General features: G+C 36.4%; 1 protein-coding gene across 2 annotated transcripts in view; it reads left to right on the plus strand.

Annotated features, from left to right (window-relative positions):
- Positions 1 to 23,899, plus strand: part of MTBP (MDM2 binding protein) — a 28,258-nt gene continuing 4,359 nt past the window's right edge. Inside the window, exons 1-18 of one of the 2 annotated variants that reach the window (XM_031056739.1) lie at positions 1 to 78; positions 1,037 to 1,110; positions 1,227 to 1,372; positions 1,843 to 1,901; positions 2,702 to 2,846; positions 4,346 to 4,460; positions 5,005 to 5,139; positions 5,899 to 5,993; positions 6,763 to 6,835; positions 8,417 to 8,534; positions 11,354 to 11,527; positions 12,662 to 12,775; positions 14,022 to 14,186; positions 14,550 to 14,643; positions 16,327 to 16,482; positions 18,628 to 18,723; positions 21,821 to 22,087; positions 23,252 to 23,483. In XM_031056739.1, coding sequence (XP_030912599.1) covers positions 15 to 78; positions 1,037 to 1,110; positions 1,227 to 1,372; positions 1,843 to 1,901; positions 2,702 to 2,846; positions 4,346 to 4,460; positions 5,005 to 5,139; positions 5,899 to 5,993; positions 6,763 to 6,835; positions 8,417 to 8,534; positions 11,354 to 11,527; positions 12,662 to 12,775; positions 14,022 to 14,186; positions 14,550 to 14,643; positions 16,327 to 16,482; positions 18,628 to 18,723; positions 21,821 to 22,087; positions 23,252 to 23,483 — 2,322 coding nt within the window. In that variant the 5' untranslated portion in view covers positions 1 to 14. Of the gene's footprint in view, positions 79 to 1,036; positions 1,111 to 1,226; positions 1,373 to 1,842; positions 1,902 to 2,701; positions 2,847 to 4,342; positions 4,461 to 5,004; positions 5,140 to 5,898; positions 5,994 to 6,762; positions 6,836 to 8,416; positions 8,535 to 11,353; positions 11,528 to 12,661; positions 12,776 to 14,021; positions 14,187 to 14,549; positions 14,644 to 16,326; positions 16,483 to 18,627; positions 18,724 to 21,820; positions 22,088 to 23,251; positions 23,484 to 23,899 lie in introns of both variants that reach the window. The other variant, XM_031056740.1, reaches the window with a different exon arrangement.

The raw sequence follows: 23,899 nt of genomic DNA on the forward strand, positions 1-23,899 counted from the left end.
GGATTGCTGCAGACATGTATCAGTTCCTGAAAGAAAGTTGTAATGCGTCCATAAATGCAGATGTGAGCACATTCCCAGGTAAATATGGCAATGCACAGTGAAGAGAGGCAAATGCTATTGAGGAATTGGCCTATGAATGTTCTGTTAAGGGAAACAAGTCAGAAATTCAGGTAAACCCAATTGCTGTGGTGTGGGCCTGTTCCTGCTGCTCCTGTTTCTGTGGAGGACCTGACATCATTTTGGCAGCTAAGGTGTTAGGAGATTATTAGATTGATTGGTTGTGAGAAGTGAAGGGGAAGGGTTTTGAAGAGTTGACAAATTTCAGTCCAATTGAGCAAGGAAGAGTAGGAAAGGGCTTGATTCTCAAGTCAGTGGGAAGCATGATATTTTAATTACTCCAATAATGTCTTCTGATATTTTCAGTAGAAACGATACTTGTCTGTTTGGTAACAGTTCAGAACCTTTATCCATAAATATTAAATCAGTTTTTCACCTTAGAATAGATATTTTAAGGTCTGCTTTAGTACTTTTAGGGGCTGTATGTTTGTGTTTTGTTGTTTTGGGGTTTTTTAATCAAAAAAATACTTTCTTAGTTCTTTACTTGGTTTGGATATCTGCTGTTATAAGCTCACCTTGTCACAGATGTCATGTAATTGTGATTTATGTGGGAAAACCACTGTAAGCTCTTAAAATTCATGGAGATGGGGAATGTTAAGCTGTTTTCAAGTTCTGTGCTTTTTATTGCATAGAAATGTTGATGGAGCATCTAATTTTGTGATCTCCAAATCATATTTATGAAAGGTGTTACTTAGTTCAGGTCTGATACAGATGGTCCAAAGAGAAAGCAATATTATCCAGAACAGAAAAGAGGTCAAATGTTTTCTTACTTACTAAGAAAGTGCCAAAGGAAAGTAGAACTCAAGTAATTGTTGCACATTAAATGACTTACAGAATCTTGTAACAGAGGTGTTCATTACAATGGGAAGAATATTGTAGTGAATTGATTAATTTAAATAATTGTTTTATCTCTTTGGAGCTTGCTCAGTGGCTGGAATTCCAGGTGCAAAGAAATGGTATTTTGCAAGTCACGTCATTTGTGGTTATTATCAGGTAAGACAAATTCTTTTAGAGTACAAGTTCCTCAACTATCTGCCTGACTGTAGAATAAGCTTAAACTGTGATGTTCAAAACTCTTTTTGCTTATTTAAGTCTTTTTGTTTGATTAGTTCTGTAGTTCTGACTGGGAGGAAGTAAATGTTGACACACAGAAAAATGAAGACTCTTACCAAGCAAGCATTGATGAGAACCTGGGAACCACACAAAGTTTTGAGGAAGATAACAGTAACAGTCAGGAATCACTGTCTCTGACTGAGTATGTGTATTATTATTTTTATTTAAAGAACAGTGATCTGACATCTATCAGCAATGACCCAAGGGGATCAAGAAAGTTTAACAAATGAGAGTTATTACCAAAGCAAGACTTAACTATGAACAATCCCCTACTAGCACTGAAAATGCTTTTATTTTGTTTAGCATAGCTTTAATTTTTTACAGATTTTATAGGATAACTGAATAGTTTCCTAACAGCCAACGTTATATATACAAAAATTTCTTGCTAATTCCTTTTGAATCCTAATTCAAGTTTTACTTCAGATTATTTTGATGTCATTAGTCCTACTTCTGTCTTAGTAAAAGAGGAGATGATTGCTCATAGCCTAAGTATGTTTGTGCAGAGTTTTAAAGATGTAAGATACATCAGGTACCATTCATTAGTTTTAACATTTTGTTTCCAAAAGACTTTGTTTATATTTTGGTTCCAAACATGTTGTTCTTCATTTTTAGTATCTATGATGAAGCTGCTGAAAGTCTGCATCAATTAGCTGATAAATTGCCTGCCCCAGGTAATCTGTCTTTAAAAACCAATTTCATTAGAGTTTATCTTGTTTGGTAAAAGGATAGTGAATGGAAAAGTTCAGAGAACCTTAGTTTGGTAGCTTGAAGGTAGTTTAGGAACTTGAGCATAGTTGGCATTGCAGATCAGCTTGAGGACTAGTTTGCTGCTTGTTTCTTTGGCAGGCTATCGTTCAGTAGAGTTTAAAATAGCGATATAATAAATTTATCCATCTCAAATGACACCAAAATAATCGTATACAGTAAGCAATACAAAACTTAACACAGGAAATTTCTTATTTAAAAAAGGAAGATGTTGATAGCAGACTTACATCTGATTTAACAGCTTGTGAGCCAAGAAGATGAGGAGGAAAATACATCACAGCTGTTGGATTGGGATTTTCTAAACTGGAGATACATATCACCTTGCATATATAATATTGTAGAAGTTGATTTGGGACAACAGAGGAACTCAAGGAGAATGAAAAATAGCAGTTTAGAGTGTTAAAAGTAGGAAAAGGACATAGCTTAGTTGTATGGGAGGGAAATCTCATCTGTCAGTGCTGAGTGAGAGAGGAGAAAGGGACAGAACCTTTCACTGTCACTGAAGGAATGGTGAAATACTTTGTGTTCATCTAAGAGGAGCAGCAAATGATGAGCTAAAATGTGTGAAAAGTGTTTTAAATCCTGAAGTTACTTGATATTTTTGCTGGTTTTAGTGCAATCAGTGATAACCAATACTATTCTATGTTTAAATGACTGAAAGATTTACTGAATCATGATATTTGAGTCATACACAACTATTTTATAGGCAGAGCAATGGTTGATGTAATCCTGCAGGCTGTTGAATGTGATGGACCCAAGTTGAAGGACTGCTTACCTGCTATTGGTGCCCTGAAACACCTGAGAGAGTGGCACTCTGCACAGATCACTATTGCTGCAAGTGATTCTAAAGGGTATGGCATTTATTTCAGAGCTTTGTGTTAGCATAGATCAGTGGGTTGAAATAAAAACAGCTTGTTGGGTACTTCACATGTATACTTTGAAAATATTGAAATTAGTTGTCTGTTGTTGTATGAGGGGAGGAATTACTCATCCTGATTCATTGTAAATGCATGTCCTAACCACAGAAGCAGGCAAAAAAGCCAGTCCTCTGCACTTCTTGTTTTCTGTGGGAACAAAGAGTAAAATATTTTCTCTTTCCATGGGTTCAGTGTGCATACAGTGTTTTCATGGTGTATTATGCTATGGGATAACTTGTATATTGATTGTAGTTTTCCAGATTTTTTAAAGTAAATCCATACTACTGCTGGTTTTAATTTAAATTTTATATCTCCTTTGGTATTACATTTCAGGGAGGAAAAGTAGTGTGCCTCATTTGTCCCTTTTGAAAAAGGAGTGTAAACACTCTATTACTTCCTGTATGTTTTTCAAGATTTTGTTAGTATGAAGAGTTACTGAGACTATTAATTCAAGTTGAAGTCAATTCCAGTAATTTACTTACTGTCCTCCTCTAATTGACATGTAAAGGCCATGATGTATCTCACCATATAAACCACAGTGATTTGGGGTTTTTATCCTATTAAGTGAATGATTGTGTGGATACTGAACAACTTGGCAAGGTCTCCACTTTCCTTCCCCTCCATGTCCAAAAGATTGAAATTTGCTTCATAGAACAAATGGTTAAACTTAATCCTAAATTAATAAAACTGTTTTAAAAGGTGAATGTTCAGCCCTTGGATAGAATAAGCAATATACCTACTATACAGTATTTCCTGAACATGTGTGGAGGACAAGAAAGTTACTCAGTGACTTTCATGAATACTTGATCTCAGTGTTCATTGATATCCTGTGGAACCAGCTTCTGACTGAATAAATCTTCCTGCTGCCTTTTATGTAAAGTGATATTATTTGGGTATAGATGATCTCTGATGAAAGTTATTTCACTTATTCTTCCTGTTCTGTTGATGGTGCTGATTTCCCTTGGAAGACAGACTGCCAGCAGAACCCATAGCTACTGGCTGTTCTCTCTTGTTGAATTTGGATAATGCTTGTGCTGCAATCATATCTCCATTTAGAGGGTTAATTACAAACCATCTGGACAGACCAGTGATAGCCCCACTGATGGCTGCCCGGCTTTGCTGCAGCTTCTAGCACCCAACATTACCATCCTGTGCTTGCATCTTGCTGTTGCCAGCCTTATTTGATGTGAAAGTTCTTTCCTGTCACTTTCATGGAGCATATGAACAACTTCCTTTACAGGCCCTGAATGAGCAATTCTGTAATATTTTTTACTTTGTGGAATGTACAGCTTTTATAAAACTTTATTGTCTGTCTTGACATACACAAGATTGTTTCGTGCTAAGAGGTCATAGGTGAATTCAGCCAAACTGCACTGCATGTTTATTGTAATGTTAAATTCAGTAAGATTAATTCTTTGATATTTTTACAGTAGCTGGCAAAAGATTGCAGACTATCTGTCAGCAGACTTCGTATCTTCAGATGATATAATGAGTATTATTGATTTAAATGAACTCTGGAGAGGAAAGATTCAGATATGGGAAAGAAAGGTAAAATAACTTGTATTTTATTATTGTGCTGGTTATTTTTTAAAGCATCTGTATACCTCATTTAAAGCATTTATTATGCTGTGCATTTTATGCTTTAAGCCAAATTTGGGTTCAACTATGTAATTCAAAGGTAATGTGCAATTTGTCTGGGTGGGTGGCAGGATGAAATGATAAATCAGACCAATGCATCAATATCTGAACTTCAGAAATTCAGATGCTTCCCTCTGATTTTTTTTTTAAACATACTGTTGAAAATTAGAGTGTTTTTTGTCTATCACAAATCATTGTCATGTAACCGTAAGTCATTGTTGCAAGCATATGTTCTAATGTTTCTGCAAAACCTGAGACCTTTGTGATGTTGTTTACATTTTCAGTATTATTATTTTGGATTTAATATTTGGTTATCTAAGTATAATCTTTTTCTAGTTTTACAGATCTGATGAAAAATAATATTAATTGTTAAAAATAACATATCTAACTGGCTGAAAAGAAATCATTTTTATCTCTTTTCGACACATTTATCATCGTCTTTTTTTTTTCCCAGTTTGGATCTGGAGTAGATTTTCCAGAATTTTGTATAAAGAGCACTTCAGCCAAGACATTCAGGACTGCAAATTTAAGTTCTTGCTTTGCTGCTAAAAAAGAGTGCCAACTGAGGAATACTGATACTTTGCCAGAAGCAAGTATTATTCTTGATTTTTCTTTGAGTTTTAGAATTCATCTGTTTTACTTTCTGGAGAAATTAGTAATTGGGGAAACCTTAGTCAGAACTGAAAGTTAAGTAGAGAAATAATTATTGGATAAAATTGAGGAATACTTCTTTTATACACCTGCGCTGTCAAAACCTTAAAACTTCATCTGTTTGTTCTTACGAATACAATACCAGATTTTTTTCAAGCAGAAATTGAGACTTTGTTCAGTTTAATACTCAAAATAGTTAAATTATCAATTCTGTATTTATCTAATCCTTCCCACTTAATTTTAAAAGTTTGGGTTTCTTTCTTTTTACACTCTTGGTGTTTCATGTTATCTACTGGAAGTAGATAATTGGTGGGAACTGCAGAATCATATGTGTTGATGAAAACAAAAATGAGCATTATGAAAATTGGTTTGGAGTTTGTTATTTTCATTGTTAAAACATGTGCATTTTGTATTGCATTTGTCTCTTCCTGGTAGATCATATTTTATTTTGGGTAAGAGAACTCATTTGAGGCACATTGTTGATGTTCTATAAAGTCAGATTTATTTAAAAAAATTAAATACCTTCCTTTTTTATATAATTTAATATGATGTTGTGAAATGTTTTTGTATTCCTTTATACCTCTTTCAGATGTTATCTGCAAGGCTAATACCTCCAGCAAAACACTTGAGGAACTTCTGGTGATACAACTTTATATGAAGTGTTCTATATATAGGTTTTTATTTGATCTCTTTTCAGGTTTTTCATTACTATGGTCCTGCGCTGGAATTTTTACAGATGGTGATGCTCTCTGATCTACCTTCCATTTTTATATCAGATCTGGAGTTTGAGCTGTATCCTTTTTTTAAGGATCTGAACTACTACTGATAATTGTCTATAGCAGAAAGAAAAAGATCAGCATCTACCCATGCAAGCAACAGACAGATGAGGATAGGCAAGGGCTCATTCCATTCTAGCCTGCTGTGATTCTTCACAACTGGATTTTTTTAATTTTGAAATTTAAGTTGCATTAGCAGTAACCATGCGTTGTTGATACTATTGCACATATAATTTGTCTGTTGATGTGCATGTTCTTTGTGGTAAAAGAATAGAGAAATGTTTATTCTGTGCAAGTTTAAAAAAAGCCTCAAGCCTTTCTAATGAATGAATGCTTCACAATATAGGAACATTTGTTTGCAAACTGTGTTTTTATTGTGCAGCAGCAAAATCTGTGGCAAGGTTTAGCAGAGGAGTTCTCTCTTGAGTGTGTGTGCTGCAGAGATCTCAAAATATATTACTATTGGTTTTTAAAAGTATGTACTTTTGGTTCTAGTCTTGGTGTACCAATAATACCTTAGGATGTATAAGCCTGCTATGATTTTGAATATATACATATCTGTTTCTGTCAGCCTATAATAGAGATGTCAGTGGAGTATTTTGTCATACAACATTTTCAAGTATATCACTTTACCTGTAAAGGTGAGATTTTTATGTTTTGTGATACTGTAGTATCAAAAATTAGATGCTTCCAGTGCTTCTTTTAAATATGATGATAATCTGACTTGTAAAATAGAAGTGCATAGTTCTTTGTGAAGATGAGGTTCCTTAAACTGTTCTGTTCAGGAGCCTGTCAAGAAAGAATAACAAGAAGACATCTACACTGCTTTTGGACCAGATATCTTTTCTCTCTGGGAAGGTAAAACCTTTTTATGTATGTATAGTAGAAAAATGAAGGGATCTATATTGCATGTAAGAGATATGTGAATAATATTTTTAAATCTGGTCTCTGTCTAAGCTTCTTCGATATTTAGATCTAAAGCAAACATGGATTTCAAAGGTCCATGCTATACCTACCCATTCTCTTCATCTCAGCTAAGTTTCAATCTCCTAAAACATTTTCTAATCCTATCCTGACAGATAATTTCTGTGCTTTTGTAATTGAGCTATTGATTTTTTTTAGCAAAAGGCAGGCACGTGTGCAGCCCACAAAATGTATCTAGCTACTGTGAAATGGTAGGCTTTTTTATTTTATATGTGCATATTCTAATTTTGGATAAAAAGAGTTCATGAAACATTTACAGTCCTACTTTTTTCCTCCTTCCTCTGCCTTGAAATGATACTGAGATTATTCATAGCCAGAGTATTAGTTTGAAGTTGTTTTTCCTGAACATTCTATCACCTTTACATACAAGGTAATACATCTTGTTTAGGAAAATGTTTTAGTGTTCATAAAATAAATCTATGCCATTCAAAACAAAACCTGCACTTTGAAAATGGTGATACACTTATTATGAATAACATGTTTTTTGTTTACTGTGGAGATAGTATCCCATTATCAGGCTGTATGTTTCTTTTTCAGTTTGTTATTTGGGTTTTTACTGACTCTTTTTCTTCCCTGCTACTCCATTCTCTATTAGCTTAGCCAGAAAAGGAAAAGGTCCTTTTTCTAATGCTGTACCAAAAGTATCTTTTAAAATGGTTTTAAATTGGTAAACATCCCAGGTAATTTTTATTTTATTTAAGAACACTGAACACTTGATCATACACCTTTTACAATCAAAGGGTTCACATTTCTTCTAGTGTTTTTAAAGAAGGTGCCCAAACAGTGAAAACACAATCTCAGGTTACTTTTTAGAGTCTGCACATGTTGAATTGAATATGTTTTGAAAATAACAGTTTCTCATAGGGATTTTTTTCAGTCTCCTACTGGAAATACTGCACATTTGTAGGCTTTTCTAATACCTGTAACAGCATTGCTTTATTGCTTGGGTATTCAAGTATGTCTGCAATTTTTGTGTTAGTGCTTATTGGTCTGAAGTCTATGTAGAAACACAGACATAGTCCAGTATCTGGTTAAGAGGCAGGGGTAATATGTAGGAAGGAAAATAAAAGAAGAATTTTTTTTCATAGGAATGCAGAGTCACCAATGCCACTATTATCCTCAAATTCTCTTTTCATTCTGGATACTGCTCTACAAAAACCTTTGTAGCCAGGCTATGGAGACACTTGCAATATATAATAAATACCTTGTTATGTATGAAATGGAAATTCAGCAGTTAATGATCCCTCAATTGGACCAAAAAGTAAACACAATTTTTACAACTTTTGTGTCAAATGCAGTTCCATTTTGATTGATGTGAATGACAGGTATGTTAAGTGGAGATGTTTTTCTTCAGTTCAACTAGATTTGAAATAATGTCAAAACAGTAGCTCAAGAATGAAGTGTAAAACAGGTTTCACTAATATTGCGTGTTTTATATTTGCTCTCCTTATTTAGGTGGGAGCTTTATTTACATTGCCATGTAATGTAAGCAGTGTAGTGATCCCATCTCCTGCCCAGCTGAGCACCAAGAAATGGAAGGAATATATGGCTAAGAAACCCAAGGTCATCTCTGGTATGTGTATTTTGTTTGGTTGTGTGTGTGTGAATACATGGTGAGTTTTTTCTGTACATTTGGGATTCTCTTTCTAGCTTCAATGAAATTAAATCAGTGATTGTAATCTTCATTGACATGAGAAGATTTGGTGAATGCAAGTTCAGCTATGCAAACTTGTAGGAAGAAAAATGGTAACATCATGGCAAGCTTTGGGGAAAGAAGGCGTCTCCTTTAAACCATTTTTGTGTCCTGTCAGTTAAGATCCAATTTCCACACATCTTTGTAAGGTGATTGTAAAATCCGTGGTGGAGAGGTTTACTTCTGCAGATGGAATTCCAGTCTGCTTCACTGAGGTGCTTCCCTTCTTGTTTAAGCATTTCCAGAGGTTCTTCACTTGCATTTAATTTCAATCTCTTCCTGGGAAAATACGGACTATTAAGAAATGCTGAATGCCTCCATTCACCTGGGAGCCAGTGTGCTAAACCTGTAGTTGAGAATGTGCTCCCTGTAGGGCTGCAGTGATGGCAGCTGACTCACACCCTGTGCCAGTGCTTAGAAATCTGATTCAGAAAGTGGGAGAAGAGAATCAGTCCAGACCAAGGCTGGGGGAAGCTTCTCAATCAGCCAGTAAATGTGCCCTGCAAGTGGAGGCAGTGTACAAGCAGTGACTGAGCTTTGTAAGCACTCAAAAACATCAGGCTAAAAGGAACTTGGTGGTAACCCAGTGCTTAAAGTACTTACCTGGAAGTGAAGTGTTGGATTCGGCCTTCTTTCATAATCTTGTCTGTTGTTTTTGGTCTAATATGTGATTAATGTAGATTCCAAGGAACAGTGACTATTTCTATTGCCAACTTAAGACAATATTTTTAAACAAGTATGCAGATCAGGATGTCTTATGTTTGTGACTGATATTTTTTTTCAGGTTTAGGGACAGGAAAAATTTGAGAGGAATATGTAGAGTTGTATAACAGTACAGAAGCTTAATTATGGAATGGGTGCTGGCAGTGTTGCCTTTTACCCAACCTGGAAATGAAACTCGAGATAATTTTAGCAAGGAGATAATATAAAAGAGGATCTTTAATGAAGGTCTTCAGAGGCAGTTATGGAAAGATGTCCACAAAAGCCCACCCCCCGTAAGGATGAGTACATTTATAGGTTTTAGCAAATTAGCATAATTGATAAAAAGCACTTAGGAGGACAAGTGGTGATGTAATTCCCCCCAGATCAAGCCCCTTCTCTGGAGCCCCCCTTCAGCACTAGTTGTACTTTGTCCATGAGAATGTATCTCAAAGAGTTGTTCTGAGCCTTGGTTCCCTGGAAGAGCCGAGATAGCCCCGGGCCTTGTACCTCCTGGGGCTTGGAGCTCTGGAATCTTTGTCTTTCTGGTTAGGGAAAGGCCATGGAAAAGTATTGGGAAAACTAGCTACTAATACAATAGGTGACAGAGTTACAAATATATGTGTGAAGAATACAGAGAACATACAAAAGCAAAAAGGCAAAACCCAAATGGCATCTGTATTGTACAGATTTAAAGTTATCTCTGCATGTTGGGAAGTGGTAGAGTATGGAGGGTGTGGAGCTGGTCACAGCAGCAGCATTTGTATTTGTTGGAGAGATACTGCTGATGCAGTAAAATGAGCACAAGATCCCCAGTGTCTGCAGGATATTTGTCCTGTGCTCCAGTGGAAAAGTTTTGTACAAGTATTAATTATTGTGTGATCAGTAATACACAATAGGAGTATCTTGAGTAAAATTTACAATAGGAGAAGAAATACAGCTTTTTAAATGTATTTTTTGTTTAATTGAAAACTGTTGATTTTTTAGTGGCTAACACTAATCTCACTTTACTAAGGATTTGTGAATCCTTAATCTCTCCCAGTTGTGGGGAAGGTATGATTCTTGGTATTGGTAGTTCTTAAATGCTAAGATTAAATTGTGAAATAAAAGTTTACCCATGAGGAATCAGCTTTGAGATGCCAAGATAAACTGGAAAAGGAGTATATTTCAAATGACATGAGAAATAGGACATTATGACAAAGTTTCTAGAATATTTTTTCTTTAGTGTTATTTTTCTTTATCTGAATTTATATATTGAGGTAGTGGGGTTTCCCCTCTTTTCCCATGTCCAACTATAAATTTTCAACAAACACAGGAATATGTTATTTCTTGCTAACAAAAATTTATGATACTAATAAATGTTAAGTTCCCATGGAGGTGATTATTGAGACAGTACTGCAAATATCTTATAAAATTAAAATATTTGACTTTTGAAACTTAGTACATTAAGAAGTATTCATTATCTTGATTGCTGTGTCTTCCAATAAAATATTTTCTATGTGAAAAGATAGCAAACCTACCTTTCACTGTTACTGTCAAGTCTCACATTAATTTAATTTCACAACTGCATACTATATGCCAGTGTTCAAAAATAGAATGTCTTTATCTTTCATCCAGGCACAAGGGTAAAGCAGGGAGTGAAGCTTTTATTAATGAATAATGCAGTGTCCTTGGGAAGAGTGTGTACAATACTTCCTTTTCTTCTAGGGTTTTATGTTTGTCCATTGAACACTTATTATTTTGATGCACATATGCAAAAAGGCCTGGTTTTACCCAGCAGAACAGAAACTTCTCTCTATTGTTTCATGGGAAAAATGTAACTTTGCCAGTTAAAGGCTTGCCTCTTACTTAGCCCAGTTAAAGAGCTCTTGGTTGGTGATTAGTAAGATTTCTCACAGAACAGAAGAAAGCAAATGAAAGAATTTTGATGATGGATTATAGTTTGTTTTAAAGATGTTTTCCTGAGGGTGTTTCACAGTTATGTCTTGATGTTTGTTAAGTTCCAGAAATTGAACTGAAAGGAGAATCTTGCCGATATTATTTCTTGCTACAAGGCAATGGCTCTGGAGGATGCAAAGCAACCTTGATTCATTCAGCTGGCCAGATCAATGGGATGGCCACTCTTGCTGCAGTAAATGGAAAGCTAAAGGCAAAAGCAGAAGAAACAGAGTCAGGTAAGAGTGATCACTTATTTATTAATGAGTATCTGAATGCAGCAAATGGTAAGTTCTAAATTTCATAAGTTCCTTTTATTCACTCCAGTCAGTATTAAAAGCAGGAAAACAAGGAGAAATATTACATCTTTTATGAAAGTGTCTTTTAAGAATACTTTTCCAGATCCATAAGAAAATATACTAAGGGCTTATTTATTCACAGAATTTACTGCTACGATATTTTTACAATTGACTATGCAAAGTTATTGCCAGTTATTTCTCATAATCGAGGTAAGTTGAAATTCGTTTATTGTAAAGGGACGTACAGGTAATATTAATACAAAACAAATTTGTGAAAGCTTAAAGTTCAGAAAGTGTGTGTTGTTGGTGTAAAGACTGACCAGCCCATGCCAAAAATCTGTGTAAATATCTCTTGAAAGTCCCTGTTTCACTGATGATTTAAAATCAAAACTGCAAGGCCAGTAGACAAGTTGAGTTTTGTTATAACCTTCAGTCCCTTTGCTGATGTCCACATTACTGCAGAGTGTTTAAGGTATGAGCTGGCACTCCTATCCTAACTGCTCCACTAGGAAAGAGCAGGTGTGCAGCCATTTATCATGGAGTAGTTGTCATGTTACAACTACACCGACCAGATAACTCTACCAACTCCTGTATTTGTTTCAATAACACTGGCAGAGAAAAGGACCACGGTGACCTGCATCTTATCTACTTAATTCCTTATTATTGAAATAAATCTGTGTGTGATATGACTGACTACTCAGCCATTTATCATAATTAAAATCCCATTAGTACAGTGTCAGAAGACTGAAAGTCCTTGACCATATGTTGGGAGAAAACTTTTCTTCCCTGGTATCAAACTTAGGATCTTTTTACCTTCTTTAAATGTTAGTCATGTTGTGTTGTCATTATACAGGTTTTGTATAGAAATTCAGAAATAGTCAGGTGTCTCTTTGAAATTGTCCTCCTGATGTTCAACTGGAATTAATTAGTTTGGTTTTTCGATGATTAGCTGTATTTGAAAGTCTGGTTGTTTCTTTTGAATATGAGATTTTTATGTTTCCTGTGTTTGTATCTTCTATTAAGTAATGACTCCAAAGAGTGATTTGTGATAAAAATTTCTCCTAATCTGTACAGGCTTTCATGTTTCTGACTTTATCAAGTCTCTGCCATGCTATTGTGGAGAGGATATTGTAGAGAGAGAAACAAAACTGTCACGTCTCCAAGTGTTTGCCTTGAAGGAGTATCTCAGTAAGTAATGGGAAAGCTCTGGTAATTCTCAAACTGGTATTTAAAAGGTATTTATTTCAAATTGTATGGGATGGCTCACCTTACAAAACTGAAGTTGTTTGACAACCAAAGTCTGTTGATCACTTTGTGAAGAAATAGCAGAAGTTTAAAAAGAAACTTTGAAGTACATCCATGATTATCTGTCAGATAATGGAAAAGAGAACACTGTATTAGTGCTGGTGGTTGTTACATGAATACTCTAAATTTTGAGCATAGTGTTGAAATAATTCTATGCAATTCTGTGATGATTTCCCCAAAATCCTTTACTGCTGGATATGCCTTCTACAAAAATAAGAATTCTGTTTAGGTTTTTCAGCTTTTTAAAATTTTAGTCTTTCTTTGAAAAGTCTTAAGCAGCAGAGGAAAACCATGCATTCCAGATTTGTTAGATTTATCATGATGCATCATTCTTAATAAAAAGTTGAAGGATCATCCTCCTTCCATTTTTATGACTTTGCAGAGAAATCCATTTGAGTGTCCTGATTTTTTTCCATCTTAAGTCCATTTTCTAAAGCGGCTCAATTAAAAGAAAAAATGCTTCAGAGAGATTGTCTGGCTTATTGAAAATGGAATGCTTAGAGGTAATTTAAGTGTATTATCATTAACAGAATAGCAGCTTAAAGAAAATAAGATTTCTGTAAGTAATCTGGTCTCCTACCCCACACTGCCTGCTAACTTAGTCATTCTTAGATTCCCGTCTGCTTCACCCCTGAGGCTGGGCTTGCTTTAGAGCTTGTGTTTTAGTTTCTTTTGAGTGGGTCACCCATTTCCATTAAGAGGCTGAGTAGGAGCAGTTGGAATTCACTGATTGTTCTCAATCATACCAGAAGTACCTTACCCTTAATACTGTGACTAAAGAGACCAGAACAGGCTATCAGTTACACTGGAGCCCTTCACTTTTAGTGTCAGCAAGGCCAGGTGTTTGTCTCTGGGGGATTCAAACCTGGATATACTCAGAAATGCATATATCCAGAAGTTAAAGGACTGTAAAAACATCAATCATATGTGACTTCAGCTATTCTCACTGCTGTTTTTTCACTTGTCTTTGGAATAAACCACTCATGTCTTCCTGGTACAATAGTAAGTGTCAAGTTAACTTGTTTTTGTTACTGGTTTTGGTTGGAGATTTTCTTGTTTAATTGTTTTTTAGCAGGCTCTTGTTGTTCTTTGTTACTTAGCAGATGTATTATTATTTTTTCTTTTATAGACAGAAAGGAATTGGCCAAGCAGCCTGTAGTTATTTCTACCAATGAGTTTAAAAGCCTATTAAAACTCACAAGAGAATGTTTTTTGGATCTGTGCAGCAGTAGTCTTCCTAAACCTGGTCTACAGAAGGTCTGCAATAAAACCAGGTCATGCACTGAGACTTGTGGTAAGTATTTCTATTTACAAAATACGCTGCTTATTTTCCTTGGCTGTTTTCTCATACTGATCATCAGTCTTTTACTAAAAGGAGTAAAGTCTTTTTACCAAGAGAGGAAAACATGGAAGGAAAAGTAAAGCAGCTTTCTAGGCTTATTTTGCAAACTAAAATTACCCTTGCATTTCCTTTTTCTTCCTTGACAAAAAAAAAAATGTCCAGAAAACATTTCTGATTGCATCAACAATGTTGTATTTTATCTACATCCTTTTAGAGAGATGCATTGAGGAATATCTATAGATAAAGGACTGTATATCTATTCCTTTAAGCAATAAGATTCTTTATTTAGGGTTGTCCAACATGTATTTCTTGCAGAGCCTGATTTAATAGAGCCAAATCCATTGGAGTGGCCAGAAAGACATGTTCTTCAGAATTTGGAAAACTTTGAAAAAAACAAACAAAAAATGAGGTAATAATGAAATACTGGTGATTTTCTTTGGAGTAGCCATTAAACTTTACTATAGAGAACTTTATATGTTGATAACCATAGTGTAAACTGTTTTCACATGTTGATAATCTTTCAATGAAAATATTGCTTAAGACTAAAACTATTTTTTTGTCAATTTCCAAATGTGTAGTTTATTGGTATTTAAGGAAGTATTGTTTTGATTTTTATTGACTGAATGCAACTTGAAACTAGCTAAAAGTATAATAGTTCTAAAACTAAATTACCAAAATGGTACTTCTAGAAAATAGTAGCCGTGGTAGGAAAACATACAAAAGCTTTTCTTTCTCCCAGCTTGGGGTACTAAGTAATAGAGATAATTCAGCTGTTTTTTGTCAACATGTACAATGTGTTCCAATCTCCTCATATTTCCTAAATAGTCAGTATTTAATATCATGTATCAAGTAATTTTGCAGTCGTAGAGCCTATTGGTTTTATGTTTGAAATTTATATTTAGTTATGTTTTGCCTTCAGTACTGTTCACATGAAACCCATAGATATTTGTGTCACTTAAGACAGCCTGTTGATTTCAGTTGAGCTCTCACTTTATATAAGACTTGTCAAGAAATGTTTAGGTTGACCATTAGAAAAAAGTTCTTTACCCAGAGGGCGGCTGGGCACTGAACAGGCTCCCCAGGGCAGTGGTCACAGCACCAAGCCTGACAGAGCTCAAGATGAGTTTGGGCAATGCTCTCAGGCACAGGGTGTGACTCTTGGGGAGGTTGCTGTGCATGGCCAGGAGTTGGACTCAATGATCCTTGAGGTTCATTCCAACTCAGCCTATGCTGGGATTCTGTGGCTTAATGGTCTTTGGTGGTGTTAATGTTCTTGCTGACAGACCTGTAGAGGCAAGTGTCCAGCTGTCCTTTTCCGAGTCACTTCCATCCCATTTCTTCAAGTACCATTTTCCTTTTCTTTCAAGTACCATAGGTGGCCATGGCTTAGATTGGAGTTCTGCACGTGATAAATTCTCACATTAGCTTTCTCATGGTGGTATTATTATCATCATCATCATTATTGCTATTATTTATTATTATTGGCTTTTGTTTCTCAAACAGGCAAACTTCTTCCTTTTAATTAGCTGTCAAAAAGCTTCCTGAAGGATCTTTCTGTTACATAGCTAGTGTTTATTTTACTATTCATCAACTGAACTGAGTATCTTTCTTATCCTGCATCAGGATACAATGTGTTGCTTAAAAAGTGAGAAAAGGGAGAACCTTGATATACTTGATTGAAGACAATAAAAAAGAGTGGAGGGTTGCATGCAGTAGTGGCTTTATTGTTCCTTTCCTGTATACTGTATATTTTTTATTTTTTTTAATTGGACCCAATTTTTGGTCAAAAAATAGAAAAAAGGGGTGAATAATCTTCTTCCCATGTTGTATTTCATAACCCAGCTCTAAATTCTTGAAGAAACTACTTTCTTCAGTCAAATGTTAGAGAATTTGCACCAATTATTATGTTATTTGTCATAAACATTTGTGTGAACATTCTCAAGGAACATTCTCTGTTCATTTTATTTTGATACTAGTTTTAATTGCTCCAGAGTAGCAATGATTTCATATTTTTTAAAATATTAAATGAGCTTATGAGTTTATTTAAAAAAACAAATCTTAGATTGGTCTTTGCTCGCTGCCTTTTTTACAGAGTTCCTCTGTTTGCACATTCACCTGAGCAGCTGCTGGGACACAAAGACAGCCAGAGGGAGTCCCTGGCGTTGCTGGATGCCAAAGAGCTGCTCAAGCACTTCACCCCAGAAGGGCTGCCCGTGGGGGAGCTCCAGCCACTCCAAGTTCCCAAGCGGTATGATCATCTTAAAGCCACTAACACCAAACTCAGAGCTGATGTTGGGGCGTGTAAATAAGGGTGGAATGGGAGTCACAAAATGGCCTGACTGGATTTGAGTTTATAACTTGCAACATCCTTACCTCACATGCCTGCCAGTGAAATGAGCTGTTTTGGTCTCCAGTCAGTGTTGCTATTTAGTTCTTTCAGAATCTGAAATGGCTGGAGATGATGATCTCGGTCCTATGCATTTAAATAACAAAATCATCACCTGAAGCACAAACTTTTTACTGGTAGAGCCCTGCCAAGCTGCTGCTGCCCTTACTAGAAATTACTAGTAATTACTCCATTTCCAAAAGAGTATTTCTAGTAAAGCAGAAGCTACTGTGGTAGAGCTTTAATTTTTTTTGGTGTGATTTCTTTCAGTGGAGAGGAGTCTAGATGGGAAAACAAAATAAGAAAATATCTGAGCTTATTTAACTGTGTTTGTCTCTTGTCATGCTTTTTATAGATACATGGAGTTACTGGAATAATTTTCAGGATCTGTACATCTGTTAGAATTAAGGCCAGAATCTATAAGAGTCAGTGTTTGTAGAAGAAGAACCTGTACTATTTGTGCAGTGTGTCACAGAGTGCTAGGTAGGCAGACAGTCTTTGCAGTCACTGCAATTATATTTGTTGACCTTTTTAATACTGAATAATAGAAACTATGATGCAATTATTTGATACAGCCCTTGATCCTTTTTCAGGCTTCATTATATGTAATAAGAGTGCTTGTGTGAGGGAAAGGTTCTGTAGTATTTTGGATTTTCTGTAGGATTTTTGAGACTTCCACAAAATAGTTACGTAAATTTTGGAACTAAACTGAATATGTTCTGAGCAGACTATTCAATTCAAGCAAATTAGAAAATATGCAGTAAAGATTTAGAATCTCCTACTGGGTTGTTAAGGAGTGGAAAAGATTTAGACTTTTGGCTAAAATATTTTCCTTCCAACTAGTTGTATGGGAAAGAAGTGAATAATTTTTCACTAAAAAAAACTATTTTTTTAGTCTTTGATTTTTTTCAAAGCCTCCAGAGAAGCACTATAGCATAGGATACCTTGAGTGTCTTGAATGATTTGCTTTGAGCTACAGATGAGTAAGATCTGAATTTGAATTGAGTCCAGCAGAACACTGTACTCCGAGCTGCTCACTCCCCTAGCAGTTGCTTTGACTAAATTCTCTGGAATTATGAGGAGCATTGCATAGTAGGTGATCAAGAACAGTGAATATGGACCTAAGGATCTTGCTGACCAAGAGAAGGATTGAAGAGATTTTGAGAGAGAATTAAAGGCATGTTCACTTGTTCTCTGTGTTTGAGCTTAGATAGAAGTTCGATAGATTACAGTTTTGGCTGACAATCTTTCCAAATTATCATTTTGCTAGATTCACTATTACATCTTTCCTGGATGTTTTTCTTAGATTATTCCATTGGAAATGGTGTAGAGGCAGTCTATATGAATAAAATTTGAAACAATGTGTAAGTTTCCGATTCTCTTACATCTTGCCTTTGTGTCTTCCCTTCTTTAGAGATAAATGTCAGGGTATGTTGAGATCTGGCAGCAAGATCCTTCTATCTGCCTTGCTATGGCTTATTCCCTTGAAATACCCTCAAACAAATACACCCTTATGATTTAGCTGTAGAGAGTTACTAGTTGGAATTGAAATATCCCAGGAAACAAGCCATTAGTTCTGAAGGCTGGGAAAGGTGAGTGTTAGGTGAGGCAACAATTTGAAGCTGAAGGGAAGGAATTCACTACTTACAGTGTGTGATTGAGAAATGGGAGGTCACTTCTCAGTTCCTCTCAGCTCATTCTACCACTCAGGTGTCCCATTGTGATATTTGCCTAGTTTTATTGGTAACTTGTTTGGAGCAGTGACCTTAACCATCTGAAAAATGTCTAAGAGCTTCTGGAACAATAATAGCTCAGTAGGAATTAGTTGAACTTAAATTCTCACTTCAATACAGATTTAATTTTCCATTGATGCTTTATCCTAGGGGCTTAGCTGCAAGACATGCTGTGTTGTCCTTCATATGTGAAGGCATTTGTTTCTGATTTTTGGAAGTATAATTTATTCTGAAGGTAACTGGTTAAAATAGATCTTTATTTTTCTCCTTTCAGTGAAAATGCATTTCTTTTGACACCAGAGCTTACTCCTCGAAAACTCAGAGGTTTGCCTTTTGAAAAAGCAGCTGGATGCCATTACCATGGACTTGAGTAAGTTTCCTGGCTTCTTTTCTCAGATTTACTTTTTAGTTTCCAGTCTAAGTGTAATTAGAAATGTTTCAAGCAACATGTTAAGGGTATGTTAATTATGGATTAAATGTCACTGATTTCAATTGCAACATTGCTGCCTTGATGCATTGAAGGTCTTTTTTTCTCAGTTGTACTGTTTTGTCTCTTCTCAGTGTCTCTGAAAATTTTAATTCAGAGCTAAAAATGGCAAGGGAATTAGTACATATCAAGTTACTAGTGATGCACATGTTTTAAGTACATATATAGTTTCTGCTTTGATACTTAGTTGTTGAAACTTTAAGACTGATGATCAAAAGGTTTAATGAGACCTGCTGTGATGCTGCTACCTGTATGTTCAGGGAGCCTGAAAATACCAGCATGCAAGTGTTAGTGATAAGGATGTTCAAAAGGAGCCATATGGTTAGAACTGTTAGTTAGTCTCAGCCAGCCAGCAATAGTTATTTGTCAAAGCAAACAAATGGGCAAACTGTCACATAATGTAGCTGTATAAAAATAGGTTAGAAAAATACAAATATTGACCTTGAGGAGAAAAGGAAAAAGGCTATAGAAATGCTGGAGTAGATAATTAAGCATAACTCTTCCATACAGACAGTCTTATTACATTATATATTAAGAAATGCAGTGGATACCAAGCATAGTTAGTTCAGTTTTTGTGCAAGCTTCTGCTGCCTCCTAAAATCACATTTTCAGATAATCAGAATTGACTGACAGTGCTGCTGGTATTTTTTCCCTATCAATTTTACAAATAGTTTAAGTCTGTGTTTAATATCTGGTAGTTTTAGCCAGATTCTCTAGGGCAGTGGAGCACTCCTATCTCTTTAGTTATCTCTTTTTCTAAACAGTAATTTATGAGCCTGTTAGCCTTTTTAGATTTGTAATAAGTGACACAGAGAAGCAACTGGGTAGAAAAGAGAAATTCATATGGTAGTGTGGGAAGAAACCACTTGGTCTGTTGTCTGTTGCTATGTGGTATCTTGCTGCCCTGCCTGACCTCAGCCAGGAGATTTCAAATTAGGCACAGCACAGCTTGTGCTGCCTCTTCTCCTAGCAAAATGTGACAGATATAGACCACATGTAGACCTGGCTATTGTGGAGAGGAGGGAGATCCTGGCAGATTAATATTGCAGGGGCAATGTGCTTAGCAGTGTGGGAGGGAAGCAGTAGAGTGGGAGGTAGTGTAGGACCAGAACATATTGTAACAGGAGTATTCAGATGTGTTTGGTACTATGCAGTTTTCATCTGCCCAGCTGCTGTATTTATATTTGGAGGTAAAGTCTTGTCAAAAAAACAAGGAGTAGCAGTTATCATAGAATGGTTTGAGTTGGAAGGGACCATAAGATCATTTAGTTGCAGCCTCCATGCCATGGGCTGGGACACCAATATCTCACATCTTTTTCCCCAGAGATGCTCTTAATTAATTTTTCACTCAGCCTGTATTTGTGCTGGCACTGCCCTTACCCAGGACCTTGCACTTGGTCTTGTTGAACCTCATCAGGTTTGCACAGGGCGACATCTCAAGCCTCTGGATGGGATCCCTTCCCTCTACTGTTGACCATGCCACAGAGCTTGGTGTCAATGGCAAACTGCTTTCCTGAAGTCCAGGAAAGGAACTGTGTGTTCTCCTTGCTGCCCTGAGGATCCCAAACTCCACTATTTAATGGTCACTGCAGCCAAGGCTACCCTTGAACTTCCCATTCCCCACCACCCCCTCCTTCTTGGTGGGCACAAGGTCCAGCATAGCACCTCACCTCACTCAGAGAAGGAAGTTGCCAGTGCAGTCCAGGAGCCTCCTGGATTGCCTCTGTCCTACATATTGGCCCTCCAACAGGTTATTGGGATGGCTGAAGTCCCCCATGAAGACCAGGACTTGTGAACGTGAGGCTGTTCCTGTTTATGATTAAATCAAATTTTCGTTGTAATGAACATGTGCCAGACACTTGAATGCTGTTTTGCACAGAGAAAGCAATTGCCATTAAAGCAGTGAGTAAAATGGCAATTTAACTTCTAAATTTAAATGGATTTTTTTATCTTTGTAGGGTATGTGACTACTCAGGGGACTGAGAATGTAAATAAGAAAAATTAAATACCTTGGAATTTTTAAGTTCAGACAACTTACTCTCTTATCAGATAATGAATTTATTTCTAGTGGAAAGTCTTCCTCAGCTGTAGAAATTGATTCATCACCCAGTTATTAGAAAAATTAATTTCTCCCTGAATATGAAAATACTCTGAAGAAAATGGAAACATCAGAACTAGCAATTTAACATGACTCCATGTTAAGAGATAAAAGTAAAGAATGTGTCTTGCATTCCTGAGAGTAGGAAACATTCTGAGCAGTTTGAAGGGTGGCCTGAGCAAGAGCTCACACTGCTCAAAACAATTTGTAAGAGAGGCTGGAATAAGGAAGGGTTTACTGTTACCTTTCCCTGCACTACAGTAAGGTACTGGGTGATCCCACTGTTCTCTTGCAAGGAATCCTGGAAATCATTTATACCAGAGAAAAGTTAGTTAAGATGCATTTTGTGTTACCTCATGTGTATGTTTCACTGAGTTAGCACTTGTTCATTTGCTATCTTTCAGCCCCACTGTAGTTATTACAGCTTGTTCTGTTGATTTGGTTGATCAAACCACTTATTCATGGTAGTCAATAGGAAGCTTGTGCTTGTTCATTGATACTTTTTTTGTATTTTTAGTACTTAAAAAATGTGAATCTCTCATACAGCAGTGTTTATCTCAGACAAAGCTAAGAAAGTTGCATTTCAAAGAGTTTGTTCAAGGAAAAAATTCTGCTAATGTCCATGGAAATCTTATAAGAACAGGTAAAGAGTTACAAATAGTATATAATTCAGCTTCTTTGTTGAAGTTGGAGTTAAGTATAGCAAAATCCATCAGGCAAATATTAACTTATGGGCTGTTAAAAGTTGTCTTTCAGAACAGTATACCAGTTGAAACAAAAAAAAAGGTTTTGGAGTTCACATGACTGTCAAAAGTAAGCTTTTCTGATTGTAATAAAACAGGGACTTTCTCTCACAGATTTCTCACCCAATTTCAATTTTAGATACTGTCTTGATGACAGAAGAGCCTTAGAGAGAGATGTGGTGTATGCTGAACTTCAAACTCGTCTTATTCGCTATGAAACTCAGACTACTTGCACCAAAGAGTGCTGCCCTGTGCCACTTGTCCTGAGTCCTCTCCCATCTCCTGCAGTCTTGTCAGAGCCTGGAAGTGTCCCTGATGGAGAGACTTTGCAAAGTGAATTCAAAACAGAGACATCAAGGCTAAAACGCAGATCAAAAGACCTGGATTACTTTTATCCCAAGAAAAGGTAATGCACTGAATAAAATGAATCTTTAGCATGAAATGTTTCAGTGGTCTCTTGTGAACTGCATCTTTTCATTTCAAAATGTTTTAGTGAAGCTATATAGACAAATGTTCTAGTTGTTTCATCCTCTTCTGTAGGTTCATTTTTTTTCCCTCAAGTGTGATCTCTCATCGATGGCATTAGATTAATCAAAACCATGCAGCACAGGCACACTTTGTTTAACAGATTTGGGGTTATATGCTGCAGTCTCAACTGCCTTTGAAAAGATGACAGCCTCATCTAGGACTGAAACAGTCAGAGCTCCTGTACTATGAATAAACAACTAAAGGTACAGAAAGCCAAGGATTGTACAAACAGAATAATTGAATTTCTAATCCAAAGGACTACTAGCATAAGATGACCTACCAAAATTCAATCTTATTGTCAGCCTTGTTTTTTAAAGTCTTTTCTGGAAGTTTAGTTTTTAAGATCTCCCTTTGTATCTTGTCCTCACTCTGAAGATGCAAACTCTGTCACTGAATAATAGCTGCTAGGTAACACTATTCCCAAATTCACTTTTTTACTGCAATACTTCACTTCTTCCTAATTTCCAGGTTGATACCCTTTGCATTCTAATCACCATAAGCCTTTAACAGAGGTCTGGTTTTAGAAAGAAGTATATCTTTTGCAACTTACTGAATAGTTAGAAATGAAGATGTGATAAATTGGACTTTGGAATTACTGATGCTCTTACAGTTGAAGGATCAAAGATTACAATGTCTCCATAGAATTATAATGCCCAACTTCTTGTAGTTGAGTTGTGACATTCCTATAGGGCCAAAAGAAATTAGATATTTTCAAGAAGTGTTGTCTCATCCGAAAACTTGAGGCCAATTCTCTTCCCAAGAGTTTTTCCTGATTTCTTCAATTTGTTTCTAGACCTTTTAATCAGAGGTGCAATGGATCTACATATCACAGCCCAATCCAATCAGCAGAGTGCTCTTCTAATACAAAAAAATTTACAGAATGGAATCCTGCCTTCCTGTCTGCTGTTTTCAGATGTTGTTAGGAATGCTCAGTACTTACTGCTCTGAAGCAGCAGCCTCTCTAGCAGAAACAATGGCACTAAAAGAGTCGGTACAAAACCTGAAAGTTACTTTTATAGGGGTTTTTTCCTGTTCTTTGTAGGCTGACCAGATGTGAGAGCACAGAGTCGCTGCTGTGGCAGGCAGGGGGGAGCAGCAGGAGTCACGGTGCAGTGGCTGTGCCGAGGACGCGCTCGGACAGGTCCCCTTGTGTGGCTGCAGCGCCATTGAAACCGCCCGGCCACGGCCACCGAGCTGCCACCAGGGCTGGCCCAGCTGCACAGCCGGAGGCTGCCAAGCCAGAGAAGGAGTCGAGATCCCAGAAACACACGAGGGTAAAAATCTGCCTTGTTCTCTTAGTGAAGAAGAGCTGTTTAACTTCTTTCCATGGGACTTGATTTGTAAAAAATTTTTAACTGAAGGTGAATTATCTTCATCTGTATTTGTTACTGAATTTCATTCTGTTCACTTGTGTAAGTGAATCCTGAGGGCACTGAGTGCTGCAGAAGCAAAGAATGAAAAAGTGTGCAAAGAAAACTTTATCATGCCCAGAAAATTAAGGCTGAGAGAGATAACAATGAGGAATAAAAAAGGTGGAAATGAATACCAATTAATAGAAGTTACGAAATACAGATGATTAATGTAAAACCTAAAGACACCAAAGAGATACGTGTTCTGGAAGGGTCAGAGGCATTTTAGAGGATCAGACTAGTCTGAGAATAAAGATTCCTGTAGTTTTATAAATCCATTA

Source organism: Geospiza fortis, unplaced genomic scaffold, assembly GCF_000277835.1.
Source record: "Geospiza fortis unplaced genomic scaffold, GeoFor_1.0 scaffold111, whole genome shotgun sequence".
In the NCBI taxonomy this organism is placed as follows: Eukaryota; Metazoa; Chordata; class Aves; order Passeriformes; family Thraupidae; genus Geospiza; species Geospiza fortis.